The sequence below is a fragment of the Pezoporus occidentalis genome, unplaced genomic scaffold (genome assembly GCF_034315485.1).
Source record: "Pezoporus occidentalis ecotype Australia unplaced genomic scaffold, CSIRO_AGI_Poc_V1 ctg155, whole genome shotgun sequence".
NCBI lineage: Eukaryota > Metazoa > Chordata > Aves > Psittaciformes > Psittacidae > Pezoporus > Pezoporus occidentalis.
This window is the reverse complement of record NW_026913372.1, coordinates 557,716-583,822: the sequence shown is the minus strand read 5'-3', so window position 1 is coordinate 583,822 and position 26,107 is coordinate 557,716. Positions and strand designations below refer to the sequence as shown.

General features: G+C 50.4%; 2 protein-coding genes across 3 annotated transcripts in view; one reads left to right on the top strand and one right to left on the bottom strand.

The window, feature by feature from the left end:
* The first annotated feature begins 1,354 nt into the window (after window positions 1-1,354).
* On the top strand, window positions 1,355-6,499 carry LOC134160026 (steroidogenic acute regulatory protein, mitochondrial-like). Its single transcript, XM_062611619.1, has 7 exons — window positions 1,355-2,453; window positions 2,727-2,849; window positions 3,615-3,757; window positions 4,314-4,472; window positions 5,313-5,497; window positions 5,702-5,795; window positions 5,934-6,499. The coding sequence occupies exons 1-7, from the start codon at window positions 2,342-2,344 to the stop codon at window positions 6,033-6,035; spliced, it is 918 nt and encodes a 305-aa protein (XP_062467603.1). The 5' UTR covers window positions 1,355-2,341; the 3' UTR covers window positions 6,036-6,499.
* A 3,839-nt stretch (window positions 6,500-10,338) lies between these two features.
* The window catches only part of ADAMTS14 (ADAM metallopeptidase with thrombospondin type 1 motif 14), a 33,911-nt gene continuing 18,142 nt past the window's right edge, over window positions 10,339-26,107 (bottom strand). Inside the window, exons 6-22 of one of the 2 annotated variants that reach the window (XM_062611617.1) lie at window positions 25,021-25,177; window positions 20,178-20,283; window positions 19,860-20,003; window positions 19,031-19,163; window positions 18,784-18,897; window positions 17,259-17,407; window positions 16,857-17,032; window positions 15,905-16,038; window positions 15,565-15,688; window positions 15,351-15,434; window positions 15,041-15,204; window positions 14,186-14,351; window positions 13,399-13,531; window positions 13,049-13,256; window positions 12,547-12,673; window positions 11,989-12,099; window positions 10,339-11,215 (exon numbers count right to left, since the gene is read on the bottom strand). In XM_062611617.1, the coding sequence (XP_062467601.1) occupies window positions 10,860-11,215; window positions 11,989-12,099; window positions 12,547-12,673; window positions 13,049-13,256; window positions 13,399-13,531; window positions 14,186-14,351; window positions 15,041-15,204; window positions 15,351-15,434; window positions 15,565-15,688; window positions 15,905-16,038; window positions 16,857-17,032; window positions 17,259-17,407; window positions 18,784-18,897; window positions 19,031-19,163; window positions 19,860-20,003; window positions 20,178-20,283; window positions 25,021-25,177 (2,586 nt within the window). In that variant the 3' untranslated portion in view covers window positions 10,339-10,859. The remainder of the gene's footprint in view (window positions 11,216-11,988; window positions 12,100-12,546; window positions 12,674-13,048; window positions 13,257-13,398; window positions 13,532-14,185; window positions 14,352-15,040; window positions 15,205-15,350; window positions 15,435-15,564; window positions 15,689-15,904; window positions 16,039-16,856; window positions 17,033-17,258; window positions 17,408-18,783; window positions 18,898-19,030; window positions 19,164-19,859; window positions 20,004-20,177; window positions 20,284-25,020; window positions 25,178-26,107) is intronic. The other variant, XM_062611618.1, reaches the window with a different exon arrangement.

Here is a 26,107-nt window from a genome sequence, read left to right as displayed (position 1 = left end):
TGCCTCTCCAAAAGTGGCTTTGCATGTGGAGCTGCAGATCGGCAGTGACCTCCAGTGGCTGCAGCCAAACCTGATAGAAGTGTCAGGCCAAAGCCATTCTGCTGCAGCAATGCAGGTGCTGTGCACACAGCACCCTGCATCCAAGGATGTCCCCACAACCTGCACCCTAGGTCGTGGGACCTTTTCATCAGCAGGTGATGGACCAGGGCTTACCCATTACAGCCCCTCACCGCTCTCAGCTGGGGTCTTGTGTGGCAATGCCATCCTCCCCCAGCCTCCAGGCTTATCATCACACACAATTTTTGATACTTTCTTTTCCCCTGTAAACCATTCTATTCCCAGGACATTTTGTACAGCCCTCAGGAGAGTGTGTGGACACCACTCACCAAATATATGATAAAACATTATCTGCTTGTCTGTTACAGCTTTCTGCAGAGACAAAACTAATATGAGAAAGTGTGCACAAAAGTGAGCATAATGTGTGTGAGATCATAGGCCACTAGCAGGGACTGGCTTTTCCTGGGAGCTAGTGGAGGTGAAGCTTTAAAGCACTGGGGCAGATCTCTTTTCAGCCACTGCTTTTTCCTTCTAGGCAGCCTACAAAACCCCTATTGTATTTCCTAGCTGCTGGGCCCCAGTGACTCCCCAGACCCCATGAAACAGAAACAAAACAAAAAAAGTGATTTGCAACTCACCAAAGCAGCATTGTAAATCACAGCACCAGAGAGCTGTGGCAATGGCAAATCTCCCATAGAGCTGCAGTTGTGCTGCTGTGTACCTCCCAAGCTCCTGCTGCAAAGCTTGCAGCTGCTTTGGCCCAGGTACATCACACAGGCATATCTGCAGCGCTTTCCTGCAAGCACAGGATATGCACAGAGATAGTTATCTGGGTGCCACTGCATAGGAAGTGACCATGAAGCAGACCACAAATGAGCAGCAGAGCATCCAAAGAGCAGCACTAGTAAGGGGTTGCTGTTATAACCTGCCCAGCAGTCAGAAATGGAAGGAGAAAGCTGTGAAGCTGCAATGGGATACAGCTGTGTAAGCACCAGTGGCTGTGCCATAAGGTTATTCCTGCAGGAAAAGCCTAGGGAAAAGCTCAGGATTGGGGCTGGTGAGTCAGGCAGGGGGCCTGGGAACTCTCTGAGCTGAGCCAACAAGTCTGTAGGGCTGCGATAAAACCCTCTGGCACAGCAGGAAAAAAAAAAAAAGCATGGGGAAAAAATCCTGAATGTCTTCTAGGAAACTGTTCTACCACCTTCATCCCTGCTGATATTGAAGGAATGTGATGATGCTTGCTGTGGGAAATAAGGTATTAGCAGCCCAGAACATATTTGGTGAGACAGCCATAGTCACCGTCTTCCATGTGGGACAAGGCTGTGAAGGGTGACACAAGGACAAGCTGCTGCTCTGGCCCACCTCCCTGCACTGGCAGGGGCTGCTGCCTTCCTCAGCTGCTGGGATGCCTGATGGGCTGCAAGGGTCACCCCATCAGTGAGTGGCTGCTCCTGGGAGTGAACACTCACCTGAACAGACCCAACACCACGGCTCAGAAAGAAGAAATTATATTTAATTCTATTAGCTTTGTGTGGAAATAGTTGTTTCCTGCCACTGCTTTTCCTACTTACTCAATTACTCTTCACCACAGTGAAGAGTAATTCACCACCACTTCTTATTCTGCCGTGCCCAAAAGCCTTACACAGGCATCTCTCTTGCTAATCTACTCCTAATAATACACTTGTTAGACCAACATTCAATACTGGATAGACCCATCAGACTGTGCCCATCATCACTGTGACAGGCCCAGAGCTGCCAGGGAACAGGGATTTGCAGCCATCCCCTGCGGGGGACAAATAAAAGGGGGTAAAGTAGAAAACATAAAAATTAGGTGTTAATTGAGGAGTTAGATTAGCAATGATTACCGCCATAACTTCTATGAAGTTCCCATAGAAAGAAGCATCATTTTCCACGAGCATGGCTTTAACGGCAGCTTCCATGCTCTCTGAGAGCAAAGCCACATTGCTCTCATATCCCACCCCATCCTTCCCTCCGTGTGTCACCAGTTGCCTTTGCCAGCTTGGGTTTGCCACCACAGCCCTTGATAAAGTGGCACTGGGGACCACTAAAGTGTCCCGTTTCAGCTGTGCCTTAGTGATGCATTCATCCATAGCTGCCTGCAAAGGGAAAGAAAAAAGCAGGGACTGCTTATTCAGAAGGAAGTGTTCCCTTTTCCTCTGGCCCCTCCTCTCACTTGCCTTGTCCTTGAGTACTCCTTATTCCCAGCTGTTATGTGGAAGCACGGTCCTATCGTAAGGTGCCGTCCTTCAGGCCAGCTATAAAGATGCTCTGGGATGCAGCATTCTCCCAGAAGCAGCCCTGCTCCTGCATCATGCTGCAGGCCACCATCAAGCTGTGCTGTGGCATCGCCCATGACCACCTCCGCCACCTGCCTGGTAAGCACTGCTTGGCTTCCCTCCAACCTCAGGAAAGACAGGCAGAAAAGAGATTCCTAAAGGAGATACTAAGTCTGCATCTGATGGGCATTCCCTTGGGACAGGACTCCTTGGTTATGGTCACATCTATGCAACTATTTTCTCTTCCACATTGTATCATGCACAGAGTAGTCTTGGTCTTAGCTCCAGACGAGCTTCCAGCAGAGACACTGAGCACCACATCATCTTCCTCTCATGCTCCATGCTCGCCAAAGCCCACATATCTCTCCCTAGGGTTGAAGACAACAGCCATTGCAGCAATACAGAAGGACACAACAGCACTGATGGTAAGAGGGTCCCACCACCTGTCTTCCAAAATTCCTTCTTATATTCAGAGGCTGATGGGGAAGAAGACAGGTAAGCTCAGCCCGGGTGCTTGGGTAAATTTCCTAGCCCTGCTCACAACATCCTTGCAACACATGATAGAGGGATGTGTATTAAAATGCACCCTTCTCCATCTGAATTGAACCATATTTTGTGGGACAGAGTTAACTGTCTTCTCACTGCTGGGCTGGTATCCAGCTCTTTGGTAGCTTAAAAACAATTCCTGTACTGATGGCAAACTGCGTTAGTGGGGAAACCCTGAGATTCCGGGAAGGTAAATTGCACTGGCTCCCCGCACAGGCAGTCAAAGCATTTAGCAGAGCTTGCAGTCACTTTTCAGTGTTTTGTTGCATGTCTGCTGTGTCTTCAGTTCCACCACTTACCTAAAGACTTCAAAACCGGCAAATTCATCTGGACTTTTTTGAAGTGCAGCTTGCTCCAAAGGCTGCCTATGCAATGTTAATAATACCTCAACAACATGCAGTTTGTACCACAGTGTTACTGGGAATTGATTTGGAAAACAGTTTCAAAACCCTTTCCAAGTAGTCAGCACAGACACCACAAATGAATGCCAGGGATATTCCTGAGAGCGAGGTTTTCTGCATCAAGCCATACTCCAGCCCAATAGGGGACCAGTTGCATGGTAAGAGCTGAGACTTTGGGTCAGCAAAACCCTCTGCTCCAGCTCTATTTCCACTTCTGAACCCACAGTCACATGCCCAGGGTTGAGGGGGGGGGGCTTTTCAATACTGTATGTGGGGGGGTTGCTTTTCACATTGCTTTACCTTGTTCCTGCAGCCTGCACTGAGCTGGTTGGAGACACCAGTCCCAGCCAGCTCTCCAGTGTGGACCTCTCCTACATCACCCAGGGAGAAGCAGCCCTGCAGCAAGCACTGAGCATCCTGCAGCAGCACACCAGCTGGCAAGCAGAAATGATACTGGTAAAGCCCGGCCACTACCTGCCTTTGCTGCTTCACGCCAGAAAAGCTCTCAGGGGGAGAAATGAGTCTGGGGAGGGGAGATTTGCTTCTCTTAGTCCTCCTGCTTGAAGGGAAACTGTGGGTGCAGGAGAGATGCTGTGCAAAAGCATGCATGGCAAAGAGGGTTTCCAAGCAAACCTTTGTTAAAAACGTTCACAAGCAGATCTGCAAAGTCAATAGACAGCAAGAAAAAGCTTGAAAGGGGAACTCAGATATTAATGTTCCCAGGGAAAGCCAGGAGCATTTCTGCAGAAAAACCCAACAGATTGCGCGTTTGCTATTATTTACAGTGTTTGTTCTTTAAGGTGTTTGCTGAATTGTTTAATTTGGCTAGAAGGGAGCTTAAAAAAAAAAAAAAAAAGGCAATCATAGTGGCATGATTTAGATATAACAGCTTTCACCTGTAAACCAAGGGGTGATTAAAAACGGGACTGGGATGATTTATTGGTGAGGCATTCAGCACATAGCCAGTGCCTCCTGGGACACTGGGGTTGATGCAGTCTCTCTGCTCTCCCAGGACAATGGGGCCACCATGTCCAGTGCTGCCCTCCCTGGGCTGGGCAAGGTGTTTCGAGCTGAAGTGGTCCTGCCTATGCCAGTGGCACAGCTGCACCGGGAGCTGTTTGAGAGGATTGAGCAAATGCCCCAGTGGAACCCAGCCATCAGTGCGGTAAAGGTAAAGTGGGGAGGAATGCACCACAGGCAGAGAGATACCATCATGGGCAGGCATCAGACACTTTGCATCACCAGGGTTGCTAGCATCAAAAAAAAGTCATATTTATTGAGGGGTTTAAGATTGCTGAAGGATTAAAGATAATCCTGCATCCTGCAAGAGCAGGATATCAGCCCAGGGAGAGAAGACCTGCTTTACTGGCATGGCACTGAGAAACGTGTTGTTTCCAAGCTTTTTTTTACACAGTCCCTGGTCACAGAGGTTTTTCCACTCTGGGGGACTCTGACATTGCTCAGACTTCAATGTGAGGGAAGAAGCTGTCAGAGAAATCAGCTCAAAAAATGAGGCAAAACCAAATATATCACACTGTGGGGGCACCCCCAGGAAGCTTACATGTTGTCTTGGGCTTCTTTTGAGAATTTGCCTTATTACTCAGCTGTCAAATCACAGCATCACTAAGCAAGCTGCCAGACTCAGAAAGCCTCCCCTAGCTTACCTGGGCTGGCTCAGATGCTACCCAACCTCTGCTTACTTATTACAATCACTTCCCTGTCCCTTCAAAAAAAGAAATAGCAGGGTCCCAGCCCAGGTGAAAAAAAACCTGCAAAAAAAAAAATCACCCACTTTCCCTCTTAATAAAGCACAAGGGACTGGAATTTAATTATCACCAGATGCCAGCCCTAAGCCACGACCTTGCTGCTGTTTCTGCTCATGCTGCCACCCCATGATGCTGTCCCAGAGGTGGTTTAACATCCCCTGGGCACAGGTAAGGAGGTGCCAGGGATGTCCCAAGAAGAGTAGCCACAAGAAGCCTAATCCCTGGGGCACTCCTTGCTCTGGTAGGTGCTGCAGCGCATTGGGACAGACACACTGGTGACACACGAAGTCACTGCTCCCAGCCCAGGCAACCTGGTGGGCCAGCGGGATTTCGTCAGTGTGCGGCACCGCAGGAGGAAGGAGACAGCCATCTACCTGGTGGGCACTGCCACCCACATCGAGAAGCTGCCCCTACAGGAAGGGTGCATCAGGTAAAGCCCCCCCCCAAAATGATCATCACAGGGTACCATGTCCCTGCAGGGAGGAGATCACTGTTGCAGTCATGAACGTTTGCACCAGGCACAGCAAGAGAGGCATGCCAAGAGCTACCTCTGTTGCATTTGGTCTGGATCTCCTTGCCCTGTTTTGCTCCCCCTGGGGTACATCTTAACTGCCTGCTCCCTTGCCCACCGCAGGGCCGAGTCCCAGCTGAGCTGCATAGTTCTGCAGCCACTGGCAGGGGACCCCAGTCGTACCCGCTTCACCTGGCTCCTGAACATGGACCTGAAGGCAAGTGCTAACATGTTGCTTGGGGTGCAACAGCAAGGGATATGAATCCTAGTGTGCAAATGCGCCTTCCTCCCTGGGATGGGTGCTCCAACTCTTTGACCCAGGGGGACCAAACCTGGGGTGTTTTCTCTCCCAAAGGGCTGGATTCCCAAGTCGGTCATTAACCGTGTCCTGCCGCAGTCCCAAGCAGACTTCATCAAGCACCTTGGCCGGCACCTCTCTACCACTGCATGCCCTTGAGTTGCAGAAGGATGCACTCTGTCCAACCACAAGGAACACAGCCTGAGCAGGAGACCCATTCTTGTCCTGCTCATTGCTGCCGCAATCAAGGATCCACAGCTACCAGCAATGGGGTGAGAGTGCACCCAGCTGCGGGTGACGGGATAAAAATAGTTAACGAAATGGATCCAGGCGTTATCGCCCTGGTCCGGCTTAAGCCTTTGGGAATGGTAAAGAAAATACCAGGTGCTGTTGCCCTGATGAGGCCTAAGCCTTGGGAACTGTAAAGAGAACAATGAAGGGTAAACATTGGTTAGCAAAACAAAGCAGGCAGTTTGCAAGATAAAGCAGGATGTGCATCTCAAAGACAGAAGAAACTCTGAATACCTGTAACCCTTAGTAGTTTTGCTAAATCGGGATGATAAGGGAGTAAAAGAGTGGAAAGTTACTGCTTAGCACTTAGTAGACTATAAAAGGGATGCAAAAGGAAATAAAGGTCTTCAGATTCCACCAGAACTGGAGTCCGTCTTTGATACGCCACACCCACCAAGCAACCCCAAGCTTGGAGGACGTCCTGCACCCAGCATCATGCTTCTGCTTCAGGGATGGAGCAGATCATCTGCAAACTGGGGCAACTGAGGCAACACTGAGCCTTGCATTAGAGGTTACCTAAAAGCCCTTGCCCAAACCTTGCCCATGAGCAGCTACAATAGCTGGCGTTCGGCAGCGCTCCTCTCTGCCATACACAGGAGCAAGGGGATGCTATCAAAACATTTTCATGGTTCTTTATGACCTGACCATAGCCCGAGTTGTCAGTGCAAGCTCAGGGGCTCTTCTTGGCCTGAACCAGTAATGCATCTTTATTTATAATTTTTGCAATGGCTAAGCTATATATTTCTGTGTGTGTATACGTACATAATAGAGAGGGTTTTCTCCTGCAATACCAACAGTAGCAGGCACAGACAGAGCAGGCGCATGATACTAAAGCCATGTCCCAGGGCTTCAGAAATGTACTTTCCATCATCAGTCCAATTGACTTAGTGTACTGCAACATGAGAGGTGGTGGCATGGCACGTCAGAAAGCAGCTAATGGAAAAGGCAGCAGCAGGGTCAGACTCAGCCCCATGACCTTGTAAGGCAGCATCATGCCCTCCAGGACCACGAATTTAAGGGAGCTTGTCACTGCAGACCTGCAGCATGATAAACCCCCTGCTGGGTTTTATCCTAGGAGGATCCCCAGGAGATCACCAGCCATCCCACATCCACAGGCCTTTGCAGCAGCAGGGATGGCTGGTCCAGTGATGCTGACATTATTCTGCACCCTGGGAACGAGTGCGTTGTACCATGAAGCCACTACCAACCACGGCTAGAAACAAGCCTTGCAAGAGTGAAACTGAGCAGCTGCATATCTCAGCATGTTATTAAAGCCACTGCAGGGTGCTTGTAATTTATACATCTGTGTGTTTGGCTGAGTCTTTGTCTTATTTAAGGTGGGGGGAAATCACCTCAAAATAGCTATGTGAAACTCTGGCTGATAAGGAGCTGGGTTGAAATAAAATAAAGAGGCTGTGGCTTGTGTGAAAACCATTTCAACCACCACACCAGGCCACACTCATATTTCCATGCCTCTCACATCCCCTGAATAAATCAACAGAAAGAGATCCTGATGTGGATTTATTTTATTTTTTACATTATGTTAGAGTTCAAAAAAAAAAAAAAAAGAACCCAACAAAATTAATAAATATTAAAAGTTAAAAAGCTCTGAATCTCGTATGTACAAAACTTTATACATCATTGTAACACTGGACAAGGTTACATCACAGGAATGACTTGGAGTACCTGCCAAGCCCAGGAGGATGCGAGGGACCAGATGCACCCTCTCCTCCCAGTGACAGCACCAAATCCCTGCAGGCAGCTGGGCCATCGCAGCACTACATCACCATGCCACAGCTTTCCATGCACTGTGACATCTGCAGGGCAAGAAACGACTCAACCTTAGCCTGCCCTAGGTGCTTCTTACACTCTCCTGGAACAAGCACCCAGGGCTGGGTCCCAGCCCTGCAGCATCACCCCCCAGAGCACTCAGTGTGGCAGAGGGGGTGGTTATCGCACCCTGTTTTAAATCTCACCCACCTCTCGCAGCTAGAAGTGGGGTTTAGCACCTGCAGCACAGCCCCCTTGCCCCGAAGCCCCCCCCCAGGAGCCCTGGCTGCGGGTTGCAAGGGGCTGGGCCAGCCCTGAGCCACAGCTCTCCTCCGAGGTATAGCAAGGAACCACCGCAAATATCCCTAACACAGTCAAGCACTAACGCCCAGGACAGCACTGAAGGGAGGGGTGCAGCTGAGAATCTGGGAGGAAGGAGTGGGTATGTATGCATGCATGCACACACATATACTGCACCCTGGAGACATTACAGCCCTTTTTTGACAGGCCAAGGTTTTGTTTTCATTCAATGGCTCAAAGACCAGAGGGCAGGGGGCTAAACGCTTGAGAAAAGCCTTGCTTTGGGCAGTAAAAGGCAAAGCAAGTTCAGTCCTGCCCCGAGCCAGCCCAGGGCTGTTCCAGCAGCAGGATAGGGTGTGGGACAGCTTGCATGGGCCCCAGCCCCTGCCACTAGGGAGAGCTGTTCCTTGAAGAGTAAACAAAGCATTATCTTTGGCACAATAAATAAATGCTGACCCCCACAGAGGGTGGTGCTGGTGGATAGGCTGGCACAGGGTACAGCAGCGGTGTCAGTGGTCGGAGGGATGAATCCCACCCTCGTACATCCACAGTATCTTGTTGATCCAACAGCTACTAATACCTGTACGCCTTGGACCTGGGCACCCCACTGCTGTGTTTCATCGGCATCCCTCCATCTGTCCGCTCCCACGAGGTGTGCTGGTTATTGGCTCAGACAGATGTGTGGCTTCCTTCCATCTTTTGTGAAGCCCACTTAATGTCAAAGGGCAGCACCCAAGAGGCAGGGAGCTCGTGTCTCAGGTGCTTATAAAAGTAATTAGATAAATGCTCTAACATTCAGAGACAATCCAGGGACAGAAGAGTGCACAAGCTGCAGCCTTAACATCTCTTTAGCCCTTTTTGTACTGTTGAATAGCTCCAGGGGAGCTTTGCAGAAGGAGTCCAAAGCTTAAAACATCAGGAATGCACAGGGGTATCCATTCATTTCCACTGAAGCATGTACCTCTACCTCTCCCCCGCCACAACCTACATCAAACCAGCAAAGGTATGCACACTGACATGAGCTCCTCTGAGATGCCCCAACCTCAAGTTTCTTGCAGCCACGAGTGTTACTAATGCAGTGCTTCGACAGCACTGACAGCACCAACAGCACTGAAAACACCAGGCTCAAACAGCAGCATGCCCTACACCCACAGGCTCTCAGTACATGTCAAGCACCCTGGGCCATTTCACCAGCAAGCCCTAGACACCTGAAGAACTTGCCCAGCACAGCCCCCAGAGATGCCCTGTCCTGCTCCTCCTCAGATGGCCAAAAGCAGCACCTCCAGGGCCAGCCGATGGACCCACAACCATGCACATACTCCCATGAGATCCTGCTTTGCAATGCCAAACTGGTCTATCTGCCAAGCCTTGCCCTCCTGCATCCCTCTGACCCCCAAACCTCCTCCCTACCAGCGATCATCCCCCACAGAAGCCCACCTTCCCCTTCAACTGCACCTGGAGGCACTGGATACCCTCAGCTGGGAGGATGCACACCCCTAAGCACCAAAACCATGACATGCCTGTGTCCTCAGGGACACAGCATATCACCTGATCCTGCTTTGGGGAGGTTCTGAGGACTGTAACTGCTCCAGGCAGACCCTGTGCCTGGAGCTATCCTGACATCAAGCAAGGTGTGTGCAGCTCTAGGCTCCTAAAGTGCTGTGCATACATTTTGTACTTGGCACAGTTAATTTTTGTTCCACGGGAGGGAGTGAAATGGAGGATTAATGCCATTAAAAAAGATGCAGATGAATCTTCCTCTCTCCTTGCTTTGTAACTGCCCCTAAAATCCACTCCCAGCTTCCCAGTCATCCCTGTTTCCCTCCATATGGTGTTGATGCCCCACAGGCACTGGGTACCAGAGTGCAGGGATCAGGCTGGTGGTCCTGGGGAGGCCAGGCATTGGTATCAGCTCAAGGCTGGCCAATGACAATATTGGCTAAAAAGTCACCACCAGGTGACAGGCATTTTTTACATGTATTTTTGGTCTTTCACCTTATTCTTATTGCTCCTGTTAATGTTGCCTGGACCATCTCTGCCTATCCTGCAATGAAAGACAGAAGCTGGTCTATGCTTCTTATACTCCATCCTCCACTCTACCCCAACAGGGACAGCCCAGGGCGGTAGTCTGGGCACTTCCCCACATTCCCACCCACCACACCTTACCACCTACCTCTGGTTGCTTTTGCCCCCCCCCCCATATTCCCAGCATCCTCCAGGACCCTTCTGTCCAGCACACCTGGTGTTGCTGCTTCGGGCAGGGGGAAGGAAAAAGCAACATTAAATCCCACCCACCCCCAGTCCTTTTAGCACCGTGGGAGGAAGCAGCCTGTCTACCCACAGCCAAGCCGCTGATGCTTTCTTTGCTCCTTTTTGCCTTTTTTTCTGTGGCGCTATCAACAGCAAAAAACCATGCCACAGCTGGGAAGGCAAGGGGGATCTTGGGAAAGAAGTGGTTTTCCTGGCAATTTCTGGGTGACTGGGTCGTTTCCAAACCCTGCAGTGCCATCCATGAAAACCACCACTGGAAGGTGGGGGAAGAGAGGAAAAAGAGGGGGAGGAGGAGAGTGAGGGAGGGAGGTAAAGGTTTCCCCCTGCCCCATGAGGAGGTGTCCTGAGGGGTTACCTGGCTGCATAGCCCCTGCCCGGCTCACTCGGGTCTGGCAGCCCCCTGGGTAAAGCACCGCTGCTGGGCATCCCTCCACTGGTGGCTGGCCCGGCCTGAGGCACCGGTGTGTGGCCCCCCTGGTGTTCCCTCTGGGCAGAGGCAGTGGGGCCGGGGGAGAGCAGGGGAGCAGGGCTGGGAGCAGCAGTTCCCGGGAGAGCGCTGGGGCCGGTGGCTAGGGGCGAGCTGGTGGTGGAGGATGCCTTCTTGCTGCAGGATTCACAGCAGAGCTTGTTGTAGCCAGGGATGGAGCAGTAGCGAGCCAGAACCTCCATCTGGCAGAAGATGGACTTGTCCCCAAGGCAGGGTTCCCCTGGAGAAGGACAGAGCAGAGTCAGGCAGAATGAAAGACTATGGCATTGCTCCCACCACTGCACTCTTCCAATCACAGAATCAGCTCGGTTGGGAAACACCTTTAAGATCATCAAGTTCAACCATTACCCCAGCACTGCCAAGTCCACCACTAAACCGTGTCACTAAGGGCCTCATCCACATGTTTTCTGAGCACTTCTAGGCACTTCCACCCCCTTTGCAGGGTGCTGTCAAACCTACTATTGCTCTCTGCCCCAGGCAGCAATTCTAGCAATGCTTGTACAGGAAAGGGGAGGGAGGGAGTTGGAAAACAAAGCAAAGTGCTCAAGGTTTTTGTGCATAGGAGAAAAGAACAGAGAGTAAGCGATGCTCCAAACCAGCATCTTAAACTAGATAGCGACGCATCCCACTCCACCTGTGAAGCACTCCAAGGCAAACCCTTGCTTGCAGCAAGGGGCAAAACCCAGCCATGTTACTGATGCAGGCTGAAAAAAAGTTCAAGGTGAAAAGGAAAGGGCGTAAAATGCAGGAGGCAAAGGGAAGTGCAACACGGTGCCCAGCCAAAGGCAGTGGAAACTGCAAGATCCCAGACTCCACAAGATGGCAACCGAGCAGCAGGCTTTGCAAGCAGAGGCATCAGAGATGCAGCAGCAGAGGGCAGAGCTCCCCAGAACCACTGCTGGATGTGTGTCCTCTCTCCAACCCGCCTGTGTTTTCATGGAGAGCTGCAGAAGCCCTTGGGAGCATCACCCTCACCCGAGGAGGGATGCTTACTGGAGGAGATCTTGCTAACAGGGTTTTTGTCTCCATCCTGAGGCACCCGCTGTCCTTTGGATGTGCCGCGGTCACTGGTGTCAGCACTGGTGGTGATGCCAGAGAGCTTCTCTGTGGAGAAAGCACCACAATGTCCAGTTGGCACAGGAGGCTGGGACACTCAAAATAGCTGGGTAGGGTGTTTTGGTGGGGAATTTTTTTGTTTTAAGGGATATCCTTAGAAATGAGCAGCCAGTAGGCCCAGCACTTAAGTCACCCAAAAACCCCCAAGGTGAACTCCAGGGTGCCAATCCCCATTGTATCCTTCAGCTTATCACATCCTTAAACTGCCAGAAAACCCAACACCATCTGCAACAAATATCACAGCCCAGAACAGCAAAGTGACAATATTTAGGCTGGCCTTCAACCCTTTCTCTGCCAGCAGCATCAGGGATGTTCAACCCAGCCTTCTTTGTTGGCATCCCCGGAAGCTGAGGTGGGCTGGAGGACAGTATGAAGGTTGGTCCCTGTCAGCGTGTGCCCCCCGCAAGCACCATCCCCTCCTGCTCCTTCTCTCACCCGGGCAGACGGCCACGTGGCAGCCCTGAACGGCCTCTGGCTTGTCCCCTTCGCAGAGCCCACCATTCTCGCTGCCTTTGCACAGCACTTGCCGCTGCTGGACACCTTCCCCACAGCTGGCCGAGCACTGTGCACAAACACACAGACAGTCGGTGGTGGGGTGAGGAAAACAGGGTGCCCTGACAGCCATCCGAGGGCAAGTATTCACAAGTACTGGCACATACAACTCCTCAGGTGGGTGGTGCTTTCTAATAAGGGCTTTCCCTGTCCCTTTATAGCAAACCCTCCCTGCGCTCCACTGGGGTGCACAGTGATGCTATCTCTTGTCTAATTCTGAGTTTCCCCACAAGCCTTAGTGAAAACATCACTGGCTCTTTTACCTTTATCACCACGCCTAAGAGAGCAGCCTGCTCTATAAGCACCTGGCCTTCACACCCAGCTCCTGTACCCTCCTCCTGACCCTGCTGTTCACCGGAGGGCTTCCCCACCCGTCCCAGCTCACCTCGGACCACGCGCCCGTCCTCCACTGTGCAGGGCAGGGCAGGCGGCTGCAGGGCCGGCGCGTCTCGGGGCGCTGCCCAGGGCAGTACTTGGTGTGCAGGGTGCGGTTGGTGCCGTCCTGCAGGCGCTGCACGCACTGCACCACCCGTGCCTGCACCCCCAGCTTGCCGCAGGACCTGCTGCAGGCGCCCCAATCCTCGGCCACCCAGCTGCCAGCGGGGAGAAGATGAACAGGGCAAAGGTGTTAGAGGAGATGCCCACACTAGGAAGCTGCTGGTGCACTCCCAGTGAGGCCCACAGTATCCCCATAGAGGAGATGAAAACACCTCGGGCCAGCCAAGGACTACTCACATTGGCTGGTAGCACTCCTGGAGGTTACAACGCCGCCGGATCGGCTTCGGCTTCTTGCCATTGTCACAGAAGTTTCTATGCACCATCCGGTTGTCGCTTTTCCGCCGGCAGCCATACTTGGTGTACTGGATGCCTGGCAGGGCACAGCATGGGGGGTGAGGCAATGGGTGCAGGGCTCCCACCAGCTCTCCACCCAGTCCCTCTCCTGCATTCCTGCAGGACGTGTGCTCTCAGATGTCACCACTCAGGTGGGACCCAAGCAGCACTTCACCCAGGCTTAAGGAGCAGTCATCTGCAAGATTCCTTGGCTCAAATCCACTTAAAAACAGCCAAGGAATTAAAAAAATCATAGTAGGTACATGGATAGACAGACATAGGTATGCAAACATGATCACATAAGCCTGTTTTCATAAGACATCAGTCCAAAGGAGAACCAGATGATCTTAAGGTCCTTTCTAAGCCTAACTGTTCTAAGATTCTGTGATAAAATGCTCCTCTAAACTGCTCTGCAATAATGTTTTTTAACACTTATATTCCTGTGTGGTAGATCCTCCAAATTACAGGGGTGCAAAGAACATGGGTATGGGTGTGGAAAAGAAAGCCAGGCCTCCAAGCAGTACCAAGTCTAGGTGTAAAGCCTTGCAACATGCGATCTTGTTGAGAAACACTTTAAAACAGCATCTGCATGTTTCCAAGCCAGAGATGTTCCAAAGGGCTCATGCACTGCCTAACATACCCGAGCATCCTCCCAAGCACACACTGTAGGCTGCTACAAAGGGAAAGCTACCTCCTCCGCACGCCTTGGAGCACTGAGACCAGCTCTTGAGGGCCCACTCATAGGAATCCATCTCCTCCAGCAGGACATTGTTGTTTCCAATCATGGGCAGCAGGTCCTCATGGATGATGTACCGGTACATCAGGCTGCTCCTTGCTTCCTCCTCCTGAGGGATGACCTGTGGGCAGAGAAGACAATTGAAGACTGGGAAGGAGAAGGAGGAGAGATGCCATGGGAGAGAGAAGGGAAGAGGAGGCCATCAAAACAAAAAGAAGTGAACAACGGTACAGTACACACTGTAGGAGAAACAAACCACATTACCACCTCAAACATGATTAGGTGGGCTCTGAATGCAGAATTTACCCTTCGAGAACACATCTCTCCAGCTGTGGAGTAAAACGCTGCCCAAACTGCCCAACTCTCCAGCCTTGGGTCGTAAGTCCCTGGACTCTCCTCTGACCTGCAGATTCACAGTCTACACCCAAAGCAAGCACCGGCCAAGGGGATGGAAGGGAGTGCAGACCTATCCTTCCCCAGGCACCCAGGAAACCCAATACCTAACTACCTAAAATACCAGTATAACTAAAATGAGGTATGGAGTCATAACCAATTGCTGCATAGAGCAAAATATGGTTAGCCTCAAAGGCAAGAACCCAAGTGATGTATCCTTATGCCATTCCTGCATGCAGCTCACTGTCTCTTGCTTTTGGCTAGCTCATTCACCCAGTTTTAATGACATGCCCTACATCCCTTCTCTACCAAAGTCCTTCCATCACCTCCCAGATCCCATCACGGACCACCTTCCCTCTCTATACCACTGGGTAATGGACACCCCACACCCGCAGAGCATGTGTAAACCAGACTTACCAAAACACTGATGGCCTCATGCAGAGGACCACTGGTCTTCAGGCTCTCCTTGCCATGTTCAACAGTGTATTCCCATTCCAATCCCATCTCAATGAACACACGGCTTTTGGCTTCTTTACCCTTAGCATTAAGGATGAAATTACCTGTGGCTTGATTCTTAACAGCTGGAGGAAAAAAGGAGGTATTTCAACATCATTTCCTTTGGTCATTGCCTTTGAAGGACTGGAATGACTCAAATAAGACCCTTTGCATGGGAACTGTCAGAATAGGGCTAAAAAAAGTAGTGGGTGAAGGGAGACAGCAAACTCACCGATGCTATGGGATGCTGGCTGCATCTCTTCTATCTGAAGGTGCCTAGCTCCAGCCGGAATTTCAAACATCTTCAAAACACTTGCTGAAAGAGAAGGAGGAAGGATGGAGGAAAAGGCAGGTGCTCTCCAACCAGACACACACTCGCTCACATCCACATGTGAATCCAGCCTACCCTGACCAAATCCACTCCCAAATCCATCCAGCTTGCTCACCTGGCTGCTTCGGGGTCTTGGCCAGTGTGCCCTTCACAGTCCGGCAGTGGGAATTGTCCCCTCCACAGACCCCACACTTGTCATCCTGCTTCAGGGAGCCAACCTCCTTGTCACAGCCAACGTGCTGTCACCCGTGGGGAAGAGAAGACAAGCAGAGTTACATGCCTGCAACCATTCCCATTGCTCCACCATCCCCATAGCTCTTTGCTGCCCTTAGGGTCAGTCCCCAGGCTAAAACATGCATCCCCAAGGAGTAGTGAGTGGGTCAAGGGGATGCGCAAGCTTTCTCCTGGACAGGCAAAGGACAGAGATGGTCATGCAGCAGCTGTCGTCTCCTCACCACGCACTCGCCACGGACACAGATGCTGTAGGGGTCTCGGTAGCTGCACCGGGTACCATCGTGAACGACCTGATTCATGAACACCACATCCCCTGTTCCCTCGGACTGGCAGATCAGCTCACACTTCTGAGCATCTGAGGCAAAACAAAAAGGGGAAAAAGGAGAAAACAAAAAAAAAAGGGGGGTTGTGGAAATACATTAGGGTGACTGAAGACAGAAAACCATCTCAGCCTGTAACCCTGAGCACAGCCAGATTTCCAAAGCCCAGCCTATTCATAAGCCTTATTTTGCTGCACCTTTTTGCTGCTCAAGAGTCTGCACTTTTGCCCAGCACACTCAGAAAATTAAGAGAAGGCGGCTGGACAAGACACGCTATGAGATACAACAATGCAAGACACTTGGCTGTGTGCATGAGGAATACCAAGCCAGGCAGACAGACCTGGCTCCCATCCCAGCCTGGAGCAGCACGCTCCCCCACTGTGGCTCCGGGAGCAAGCAGGCAGGGCCATCACCCCACCGTCTCCAAGGAAAACAAGTCCTCTGCGTGCCAAAGCACACAGAAAACAGAGATAAAACTTTTAAAGTAGCACAGAGTTATCTGTGGCTACCATTACAAGGGGCTCTCATTTTCCTAGCACAGGAGGAGCAGGGAGAGATTTGAACATGGGCTGATCCCAGCCCAACTCTGCTGCACTTTGAGACAGAAGGAACCAGAGTATGTCTGGGTTCCCTATGGGTCACCTGAGGACAAGCATAAGAGATTGATTTTAAAGACCTGGCTGCTTGATGCTGGTTTACTGCACTCTAGTTTCCACCTCAGGAGCTTTCCACAACCCAACATCTGTGCAGCTGGCATAGTCTCCATTCCATGGTGATGGCCACCAGTGCAGCCTAGTCCAGGGGAGAAGGCAATTTGGCTACCGCTCCTTTGCTAGGACCTGCTGCCGCTCACCGTCGTGATGCTCATAGGGAAGCCAGGAGTGCTTGCTGTTCTGGTGGGTGTAGTAGGAGTTGCGCTTGGAGCACTGCTGGGCACGGAAATCCTGGTAGGGCCCCGGGCACTCCTCAGCATTGCACACTTGGTACTCATAGGTGGATCCTGGACAGTGACGCCCACCATATGCTGGGCTGGAAAATAAAGCAGGTGGGTTAAAATTGTGTCGGGGTTGGGGGGTGGGAAATGCTGTTCAAACACAACACAGCTCAGTGCCCAATTGCATGGCACAGGTCACACAGGAGCAGACGTCCCCATCCCTGCCAAGGAGGGGAACAAGTGGAAGAGCGAGGAACCTCTGGCTCTCAGGCACTTTGTTTTACCCCCGCTAAAAGAGACGGAGGCAGAGACCAAACGTACGGTGGGTTGTCACAGCTCCGGCTGCGAGTGCGCACGCCTCCACCACAGGTCCTGGAGCATGAGCCAAACTTGGACCAGGAGCTCCAGCTGCCATCCTGGCTGTAAGGCTGCTCTGACGTCTTCCAGATGCAGTGACCTTTGAAGCACCACTAGAAGGGAAGAAAGAGACGGGTGGCTTTGCTCCAAGAGCCCAGCACAGCTCTACAGCTGGGACTCACAGCAGAAAATGCAGCAGAAGAACAGGAATAAGCAGGGCAGGTTCCCAACACATCTGTGCTTGAATCTGATATAGAAAAGCCTGCACAGTGGTGGTTTACATCAGATGGGAAGCCGGCAGCTGGGTTATACTATCGTGTTTTTCTCTGGGGTTTACTTGGTCGCAAGTATTTTAGTTTTTCAAACGATAGCTGGAAAAGCGGGCAATGAAGGAGGTTTGATTTGCTCCAGACATGATACACGAGCCATGCAGCTGCACAGACGGAGGACAAACCTGTGCAAAAGGCTGCTAAAGGCACAAGCCTGGCAAAGATCCCTCTGCAAAACAAATCCCTTTGGATTTCTTTTTGTAACACTGTATTTTTGAGCTTTTGGACTGGTTTTCTGTCTGCAACTGAACTCCTCTTTCTACCCACGTTGATCCTTGGACAGGCAGTGAATTATACCTGGGCCGAGGACTGGACCAGCTCTGGGGATGTCTCCCTTCTGGCACAGGAGGATGAACCCAAACTTCTGCGTGGTGCACAGCAGCAAGCTGTTTTGTTTTCAGTAAGCAAAATAAAGAGCTCTGCACTTCTTCCCAGGCATGTAACTATGCCTGGCACGAAGCTGCAGCATCACCCCATGGGCACCCAGACCCAGGGTTTAACTCCAGCCCTGGCAAAAAGCCAATGGTGCCTTCAGTGGCCACTGTGACAGATGCAGGTGAGGTCCCCAAAGAGGCAAAACACTGACCAGCCCATGGACCTCCCAGTGTAGATGCTGCAGTCACCTGGAGCCACGTGCCAGCACGACATGTAAAACATCTGTATGTGTTCCAAAAAGCCTTATTTTGGAACCTTTTAGCAAAGCATCATTGAAGCACTCGAGAAGACTGCATTCTCAACGGCATTGTTGGAATTTATACAGATACTCATCATAAGGTGCTGGATACTTTGCATCAAGCCATTCTCTGGCAAAGAACCACCCAAAACCTACATGGGCCAGCAGCTTTTCCAACGTATCCACACTTTCATACTGTGCTAACAGGCATGCTAAGAGAACCTAAAGTAAAAGCTGATGCCATCGTGACATTGTATGTGCAATGATGGCACTGCTCTTTTGCCAGGTGACAAAACAGCCCTGCTTCTCTGCAGAAGCAGGCAGATCAGAAGAAAAGCGAAGTCCTCATCTGAGCAGAGACTGGGGAAAATAAGGAGTAATGCCAGTTAAGAACTGGCACCAGCTAAGAATGGGCACCCACTGACTGCTGCCCTCAAGGGTGTCACTGTCCCCTCCCAAGAAACAGACAGGAAGGACCAGTCTCTACCTTGCCTGGAGAGCACTCGGTTCCATCCAAGGGTGGCCCCTTCTTGGTCTTGCAGAAGTAGGGGTTGTCTGGGTGGCTGCACCACAGCTGCTTGCAGGGGTCAAAGGTGCGGAACTGGGGAGCACAGAGGAGCTGGGCTGGGACAGCAGCGGCATGTCCCAGTAGGCTCACAGCACCCCTCCTTGCCCCACAGCACCTGGCTGGGGGTCCTGGGGGGTGACAATGTGGCCATGCAACCCCTACTCACCGCAGTGCACGTTTTGTAGCCTACTCCAAAGTCGAAGCGGCACTGCTCATCCATGGAGTAGTTAATACCTGGCAGCTCGGGTAGTGTGGGCCACTGGTGCTCAAAGGGGTCATCCAGGAGGCAGTCATAAGAGCTGCAGAGAAGCAGGGCAAAACAGTCAGACATGGAAGGTTTCCCTTCTTCACACCCTCCCTCACCTCCAGCTCTCTCTCCAATTCAGATATTGAGAAATCCGATTCATCTTGGCACTGAAAAATGTGTCCAGCAAAGACCAACTGTGAAGAGTCAATTAAAGACAAGCATCCCTCCGCTGAATGCAGCTCCCTAGGGAAAAGAGCACATTGGCACCAGTGGGTACTACCACTGCCACCTGCTTTCCTGCTGCTCTTGGCTCTGACACTCAGAAACCTCATGGCCCATTTCTACACCTTATTATGCAGCACAGAATGTTTTATAGCCTAAAGGAGAAACCACACAGGCTGCCCAAAGCAAATGGCAAAATATCTGCGATCTGGATGTGGGCTCCACCAGCACAGAGCTTCAAACTACTGCTCTGTTGACAACTCCAGCTTTCATCAGGCTCCTATTTGCCTCCAGCATCCACAGCTCAAAATGAATTCAGACTCAAGCAAGGAACCAAAGCTGTTAGTAGAAGAAAAATGGAAAATGACTTCCCAAGGACTCATTTTTACTATTCTGGCCAAAACAAGCAGTCCCAATGGGGACTTGTCCACTGCTTGCTTCATGCAGGAGCTGCTGGGTACAGAATGCAGGCAATCATCTCACCATCTGAAGGGAGAACAGCCCCTCCTGGTTAAAACTGACTTACTGAATGTAGCGGTTGAGCTCCTGCTTGCTGCAGCGGGACCAGTGGTAGCGATGGAAGGCAGCCTGGACCAGTGGTGCCATGATGCTCCCCATGCTGGTCTCATCAGCACAGCGATTGCCCTGGCCATCATGCTCCATGCCTAACCTGATGGGAAAAGCTGGTGTCAAGTCAGGTTCCTGGGGGATTTACACCAGCCCATTAGGTGCCACAGTGGTACACACATCTGCACTAGCAGAAAGTCTCTTTTGAAAAGGAAGGGGTACCACCATGCTTTTTTCCCCAAAGAAGGGGACAGCCAGCTCTGTCCCTGTGACTTACACGTGGCCAGTCTCATGGGCAACGACGAATGCCGAGGAGAAGCCATCTTCATGGTTGAGGGTGCAGCTGCGGAGTGGGTGGCACATCCCTGTCACTGGTGCATAGCCTGGGGCAAGAGAGAGTGGAAAGATAGAGGAAGAGAGGAGAGAGAAAACCTTTGAGGGGGGCAAAAAAATAAAACATTAAAAAAATCCAAAACAAAACCAAACCAAACCCTGCAGCCTGGCTTTGCTGCAACAGGAGGCGAAAACAAACAGGAAGGTGCTGAAGAGGAGAAGCTGCCCAGGTCACTTGTACAGTAGCCCAAGGACCTCCTCACCAGTATGACCATCCAGGCTGCCAGTGGCAAAAGCAAGCTGTGGTTATGCTGAGGCTCACCGATAACTTTCTGTCTTCATGCCAATATACCTGAGCCAGCAAGAGGGCAGCAAAGGGACCCATGGGTGCTTTACCAGTGCTGGTGACCACTACCTCCCATCCCAGAAATAGCATTCCCCACATTCAACTTTATTAAAAAAACATAAAGAAGAAAGGAAGAAAGAGAATGAAAGGCACAAGATGTCCCTCAGAACCCCACCAAAAATACAGCCTTGCTCACTGCAGGCTATGGAGGACCCCTGCAATGCACCCACACATGCACCCACACCAGCCCCAGGCAAGGGGGCACCCCCCTGGCAAACAGAGCTGAGGAGGACCATGCACCTCCCCAGCCCCCCAGCCCTCGATCAAGTGCAGTGCAGTGGGGCAGCTGCAGGCAGAGAAGTCTTCCCCCCACCGTTCAGTAACGCACCATCACAATTTTGGATTATTTTCCTTCCCACATTATTTCTGCCCAATTCAATTAATCCCTTGGCACCTTCTAGAAATTGCTTCCCAATTTATTTTTTCCTTTTTTTTTTTTTTTTTAAGACTGACCGTTTTTGGCATCAAGGGATATGAAGTTAATGAAGGAAGGACTTACAGGTCCAAGTAGCAAAAGCAGAACAGGACCATGCTGGAGAACTCTGCTCTGGGGATAGGGATGCTTGAAGAGGAAAGCTCAGTGAGCCAAGAGGAACGCAGAGCTGCAGTAGGAGAGGGGTACCAATGAGCTGAGGGTGGGTGAACACCCCCATGCCTGTGCTCCTGCACACACCCTGGGCAAAACATGGGGTCCACAGAGCCCATGTGCCACCATCCTTGTGGGCCACACCAAGCCAGCGATTCATGACTAATTGCCCTGGAAGAAGGTGGAGAGGAAAGGATGTGATTGCTCTCAGCTTAATTCCACAGCTGGCAAAGGACAACAGATAAAAGCAAAACAAAAAAGGCTTCCTACAGCTCTGCCCTAAAGTCAACAGTAGTTGACTTTGTGGGTGCACTGAGTGGATCGGATGTCTGATGGGACAAGGGATGGGTTGCTGCTGCACTACTGGACACCCAGAAGTTACCGCCACCCCAGGCATAAAGCAAAACCAAGGGGTTTTGGGGCAAGTGTTTCCTTCAATATTTCTATTTACCAGCTGGGCAGAGAACTTCCAAGGTGACCACTGGAACTTCTAAAGGAAACTTCCCTCATCATCATAATTTAATTTTTCAAAACAAGCCCAGACACAAGCCTTTGAAGGGTTCACTCACACTATTTTGTGGGAAGCAGCGGATGCATTTTTGCCTTAGCTCCAAGCGAAGAAGTTGGGTGAATCCATGCTACCAAGCAAAAAGCCCAAGATTAAATAAACACCCAATTCTCATTATGTGCAGAGCGAATTCGCTTGTGCCTGCAAAATACCATGTAACCTCAGGGAAACACCCACAACAGCAAGGATCTCCTCAAAGCAGCCTGCTTCAATAAATACACTTGTGGTTTTATTTAATAAGGGAAGCATTTGTTTTCCATCTTCCTCCCCACATTCAAGTGGACAATGAGACTTACTTCAATGAACAAATAAACTAAAACATCTTAAGAAAGAAAGTGAAGAAATTACATGCTCAGCAGATAATGCAGTCAAAAGGTAACAGGCCAAACTAAGACCTTGAGAGAGAGAATCAGATAACTGGGTTTAACCATACAGTAATGAGTCAAATCCTGGATAGATCATTTTAAAAGATTCCCCCATAAAACTTTCCACAAGAAAGAATTAAGATGTGGAAAGTCTTCTGTACAAGGGGAGAGCAAATGTAGTTTGTCTAGGATGAAAACAGGACAAATTCCCAACCAAAGAGGCTCTGGATGTCTGGATGCAAGATGGGATAAAAGAATATGTAAAGATGTATGCTCAGGAAGGCAGACACTACCTTCTCATAAAGAAGACCCCAGTGAGAACTAGAAGTATAAAGGCTTCTCCACAGAATGATGTCAAGAAGTAACTACCTGGAAAATACTCAATTAGTAAAAACTAGATTAGCCTGCAAACGCTTAGCAGACACACATAGGAGAAGCATGTGTCTTCACCATACTGACAAGACACCAACCAGCCTCTTGCTTCCTCCAAACGCACTTTATTCTTCTTTATGGACATTTCCTACCTGCTTTCAGACTCTCTGACCACCGTGGACCACCAGTGTGCTCAAAGACCAACTGTAGGTCATTATGGGGAAACAAATTAAATCTAAGCAAAAGTATGCTTCACCCTGGACCAGAAATTTACAACCTGTCACCACCAAGACGCATTTCTCTTTTGAGGGCAGGAGTTTATTTGCAACCCACACGCGAGAGCAGCACAGCTTAGCTGTCCCTCCCAGCCCTTCCCTTCACACCTTCCAGCCTCCCTCGATTACCAAAGCAACAATGGCATCAGCTTCTCAGAATTTCTCCACATTCACCACAATTGCTCCCATCCCCATCAAGAGATGCCATGAGCAGGGCTGTTGCCAGCACAGAAGTTTTTGTAGACCTCCTAAGGGCTCGGCTTGGACCTGCAACAAAGAGCTACACCACAAGACTGCAATGCTTTGCGAGGGTTTGCATACAGTGCTGCACTAGACCAGACACTGGTCTAGTTCACTAGCCAAGGGGAGGTAACATGACACAGGGGGAGGTACAAGCCATGTGTGGTGGGGATGTGATGGTGGAGCATGGCTGACTTGCTGGCATGGAAATAGCCTGGGCTAAGAGGACTGTGCAGGTAAATCAGTCAGATTCAGCCCTGTCTCCATTGCTTATTGGTCTAAGGAATTGCTTACAAGTGTAAGGAATGATGAGGCACAGGCTTGCCATTTAGACTCCGTTCCCAGGTCCCTGTGACTTGGAAGACGTCATACTCAATAGCTTCCTTTCTCCTGGCTTGCGGATTTGGGCTGTAGGGTCTTCGGGGTGGGACCACCTCTGCCTTCAGCTCAGCTTCAGGACATGTATGAGCATGGCAGATGCTTCCCAACCAGCACATATCCATACAGCATTGGCTAAAGAAGCCAGCAGGCATTTGCCATCACCTCAGCAAGCCACATAAGATACCATCAGTGAACATGCACCATGAACAAGTATTGGAGGTGCCACAGTCTGGGCCTTCATTGCATGTAGCCCTGAGCTGAAAAGAGGCAATAGGGATCTAAAAGGGCTTTGTTTTAAGGAAAAGAGGCAACAGTGAGCAAAGTGTTACTATTCCAGCAGCCCAATGAGAGGGCAGTTCCCAGTGGGTGAGAAGCACCTTCACCATGTGCCATGCAACGTGGCCAGGCAAGGACACAGCAGTCACAGGGACTTCTGCAGAAAGCAAACCTCCATCCCAGAGATGTGTGAAAAGCGGGGAGCCAGATCCACAGGGAAAACAGGAAGGAGCTGGAACAAGCACACCTACAGAAGGGCTACTCCATCGATCTCATGACTCCTTCCCACCAAGGGGGAGTCCAGTGAGCCTCCCCCTTCTGCCAACATGCCAAAAAAGGTCCTCTCACCAACTCCTTTGGACACAGTCACTTTGCCAGCAAGGGTCTAGAAAAACGAAACAAAACCTGGTATTTCACCAGACAAGGATCCCAAGGCAGGTCAACAGCTCACCAGGGAGGTTGTTGGCACAACCCAAGCTCAGCTCTTTGAAGACCAACAAGCATGTTCAAGAGGGCTTCCAGCTGGGTATCTCCAGTGGCTCATCCCCTGCTGCAGGGAGACCCTTTTCAGGGAGGTAATCAAGGGGAGGACAGGACTTCTTCTCCATCTCTCCTTCCTCCCATGCACACAAGAAGGACTTGGGCTACAAATCAGTGTGATATTATCAGCATGTTCATGGTACCAGATGGAGTCTCCTGATGGGAAAGTTGTCTTTCAACCAGTGTGGCTTTTCTGCTTTTCTAATGGAGCTGTGAAACACCAACAGCTTTTCCTTAAGGTTTTTTGGTTTCTTTGCCTAGGTCTCTAAGTTCTCAGACCATGTCAGCATAGCTCCTGCACCAGAAGGGTGAGAGGACTATTGCCATTGGCCTTGCAGACTGCAGTAAGACCACCTCTTTGGGCCAAGGTTTACTCAATGCTCCCAGGCCCAAGTTCTAATAGGACCAAGAAACCGACCCACATAAAACCAGATTGTAACCAGAGGACAAAAAGGACTGACTGGCCCTGTGAAGCTCCCTGCGGCATTCCATCTTTTTTATGTTATTTTTAAACTTTTTAAGGCACTTTGGGACAAGTGGAGGTTTGGTGCATGAAGCCACAATAAGGGCAGAATTAATGAAGATGATTTTATTATTTGTTCAGGTTGATGCTCTGCATTAATTCTTTCTTCTACTTGACATTAAAAGAATACCAATTTTTATAACCTTTTTCTGGACCCTGCTGGCCAAGAATCAGACTGTGTTTGCAAGAAATCCTCTCCCCTTGCTGGCTTTCCCCCAGCAAACTGCACATACCTGATCGAGACAAATACAGTACCTTGCATACCTGCGGGACCAAAATCTTGCCTGGTGAGAAATACAGCATGGTCATGGTACTCGGCATGCTTCGGGTCAGAGCGCTGCTGTGAGTGAGCCCAGCGGCAGACCTGCTCCAAGCTCCGAGATGGATTCCCTCGCTCTATCAGGCTGACTGACTGGGTAAAGAATGAAAAAAAAAAGAAGAAAAAGAGATGGGTAAGTTAGTGGAGGAGAAGGAACCTGCAGCAGGAGTTCTGGGGTTGGAAAGACTACTAAAGCAGTGCTTCTCCATCATTAGAAGCAACAAAATCCCACTTGGCATCTGCAAGGCATCTTGCACTTCTTAAAATTTAAAAACACCAAAGAAATCACTCCCACAAACGGATGTGGTCTTATACAAGAAGGTATACAACCCTCTTGGATCACAGGAGTGCTTGGGGCAGCAGTATAAAAAAGAAGATAGCAGCTGGGAAGCAAAGAGGTCTCAGATTTCCAGCTCCTGCACAAGCTCCTCATCAAGACTTCTCAAGGTGTGACGCAATAAGCAAAGCAATGCTTCCCTGTAAAACTTGACCTACAGAGATCAAGACTCTAGTAGAAAGCAGGTGGAAGTGTCCAGGATTGTTTCACAGCTGTCACCTTGTCCTTCATCTTTTTGTTGTTGTTGTTCAAGATTAGCACTTCGCAAAATTACGCCGTATAAATTATATTCTACAAAATAAATTATGCTCTCAGGCAGGTACTCACTGAACCACAGCAGTAGGAAGAAAGGTAAGAAATATTGCCCTTCCTCTGCCCCTTGAGTGGAAGCCATTGAGGTTTAACCCTACCAAGCACAAGGTGGAAGACAAGAAGCTGCAGGAGGCCTTGCTCAGGAAGCATCAGACCTAAGCAGTAGTGAGCTGAGACCTCTCCTGGATTCAACCATCTGCTCATTACTTCTCACATCATCCCCCAAACCCAAGCAGTAATGTAACAGACAAAGCAGCTGCCTCCAGCACAGGCTTTTAGGAGGATAAATCATCCTAAACAGAGCCCTTCGGTTCTCCTCTCTTTGGTTATTGGCTGTAACACCACAGTTCTGTATCCCTTCTCCTCCATATATC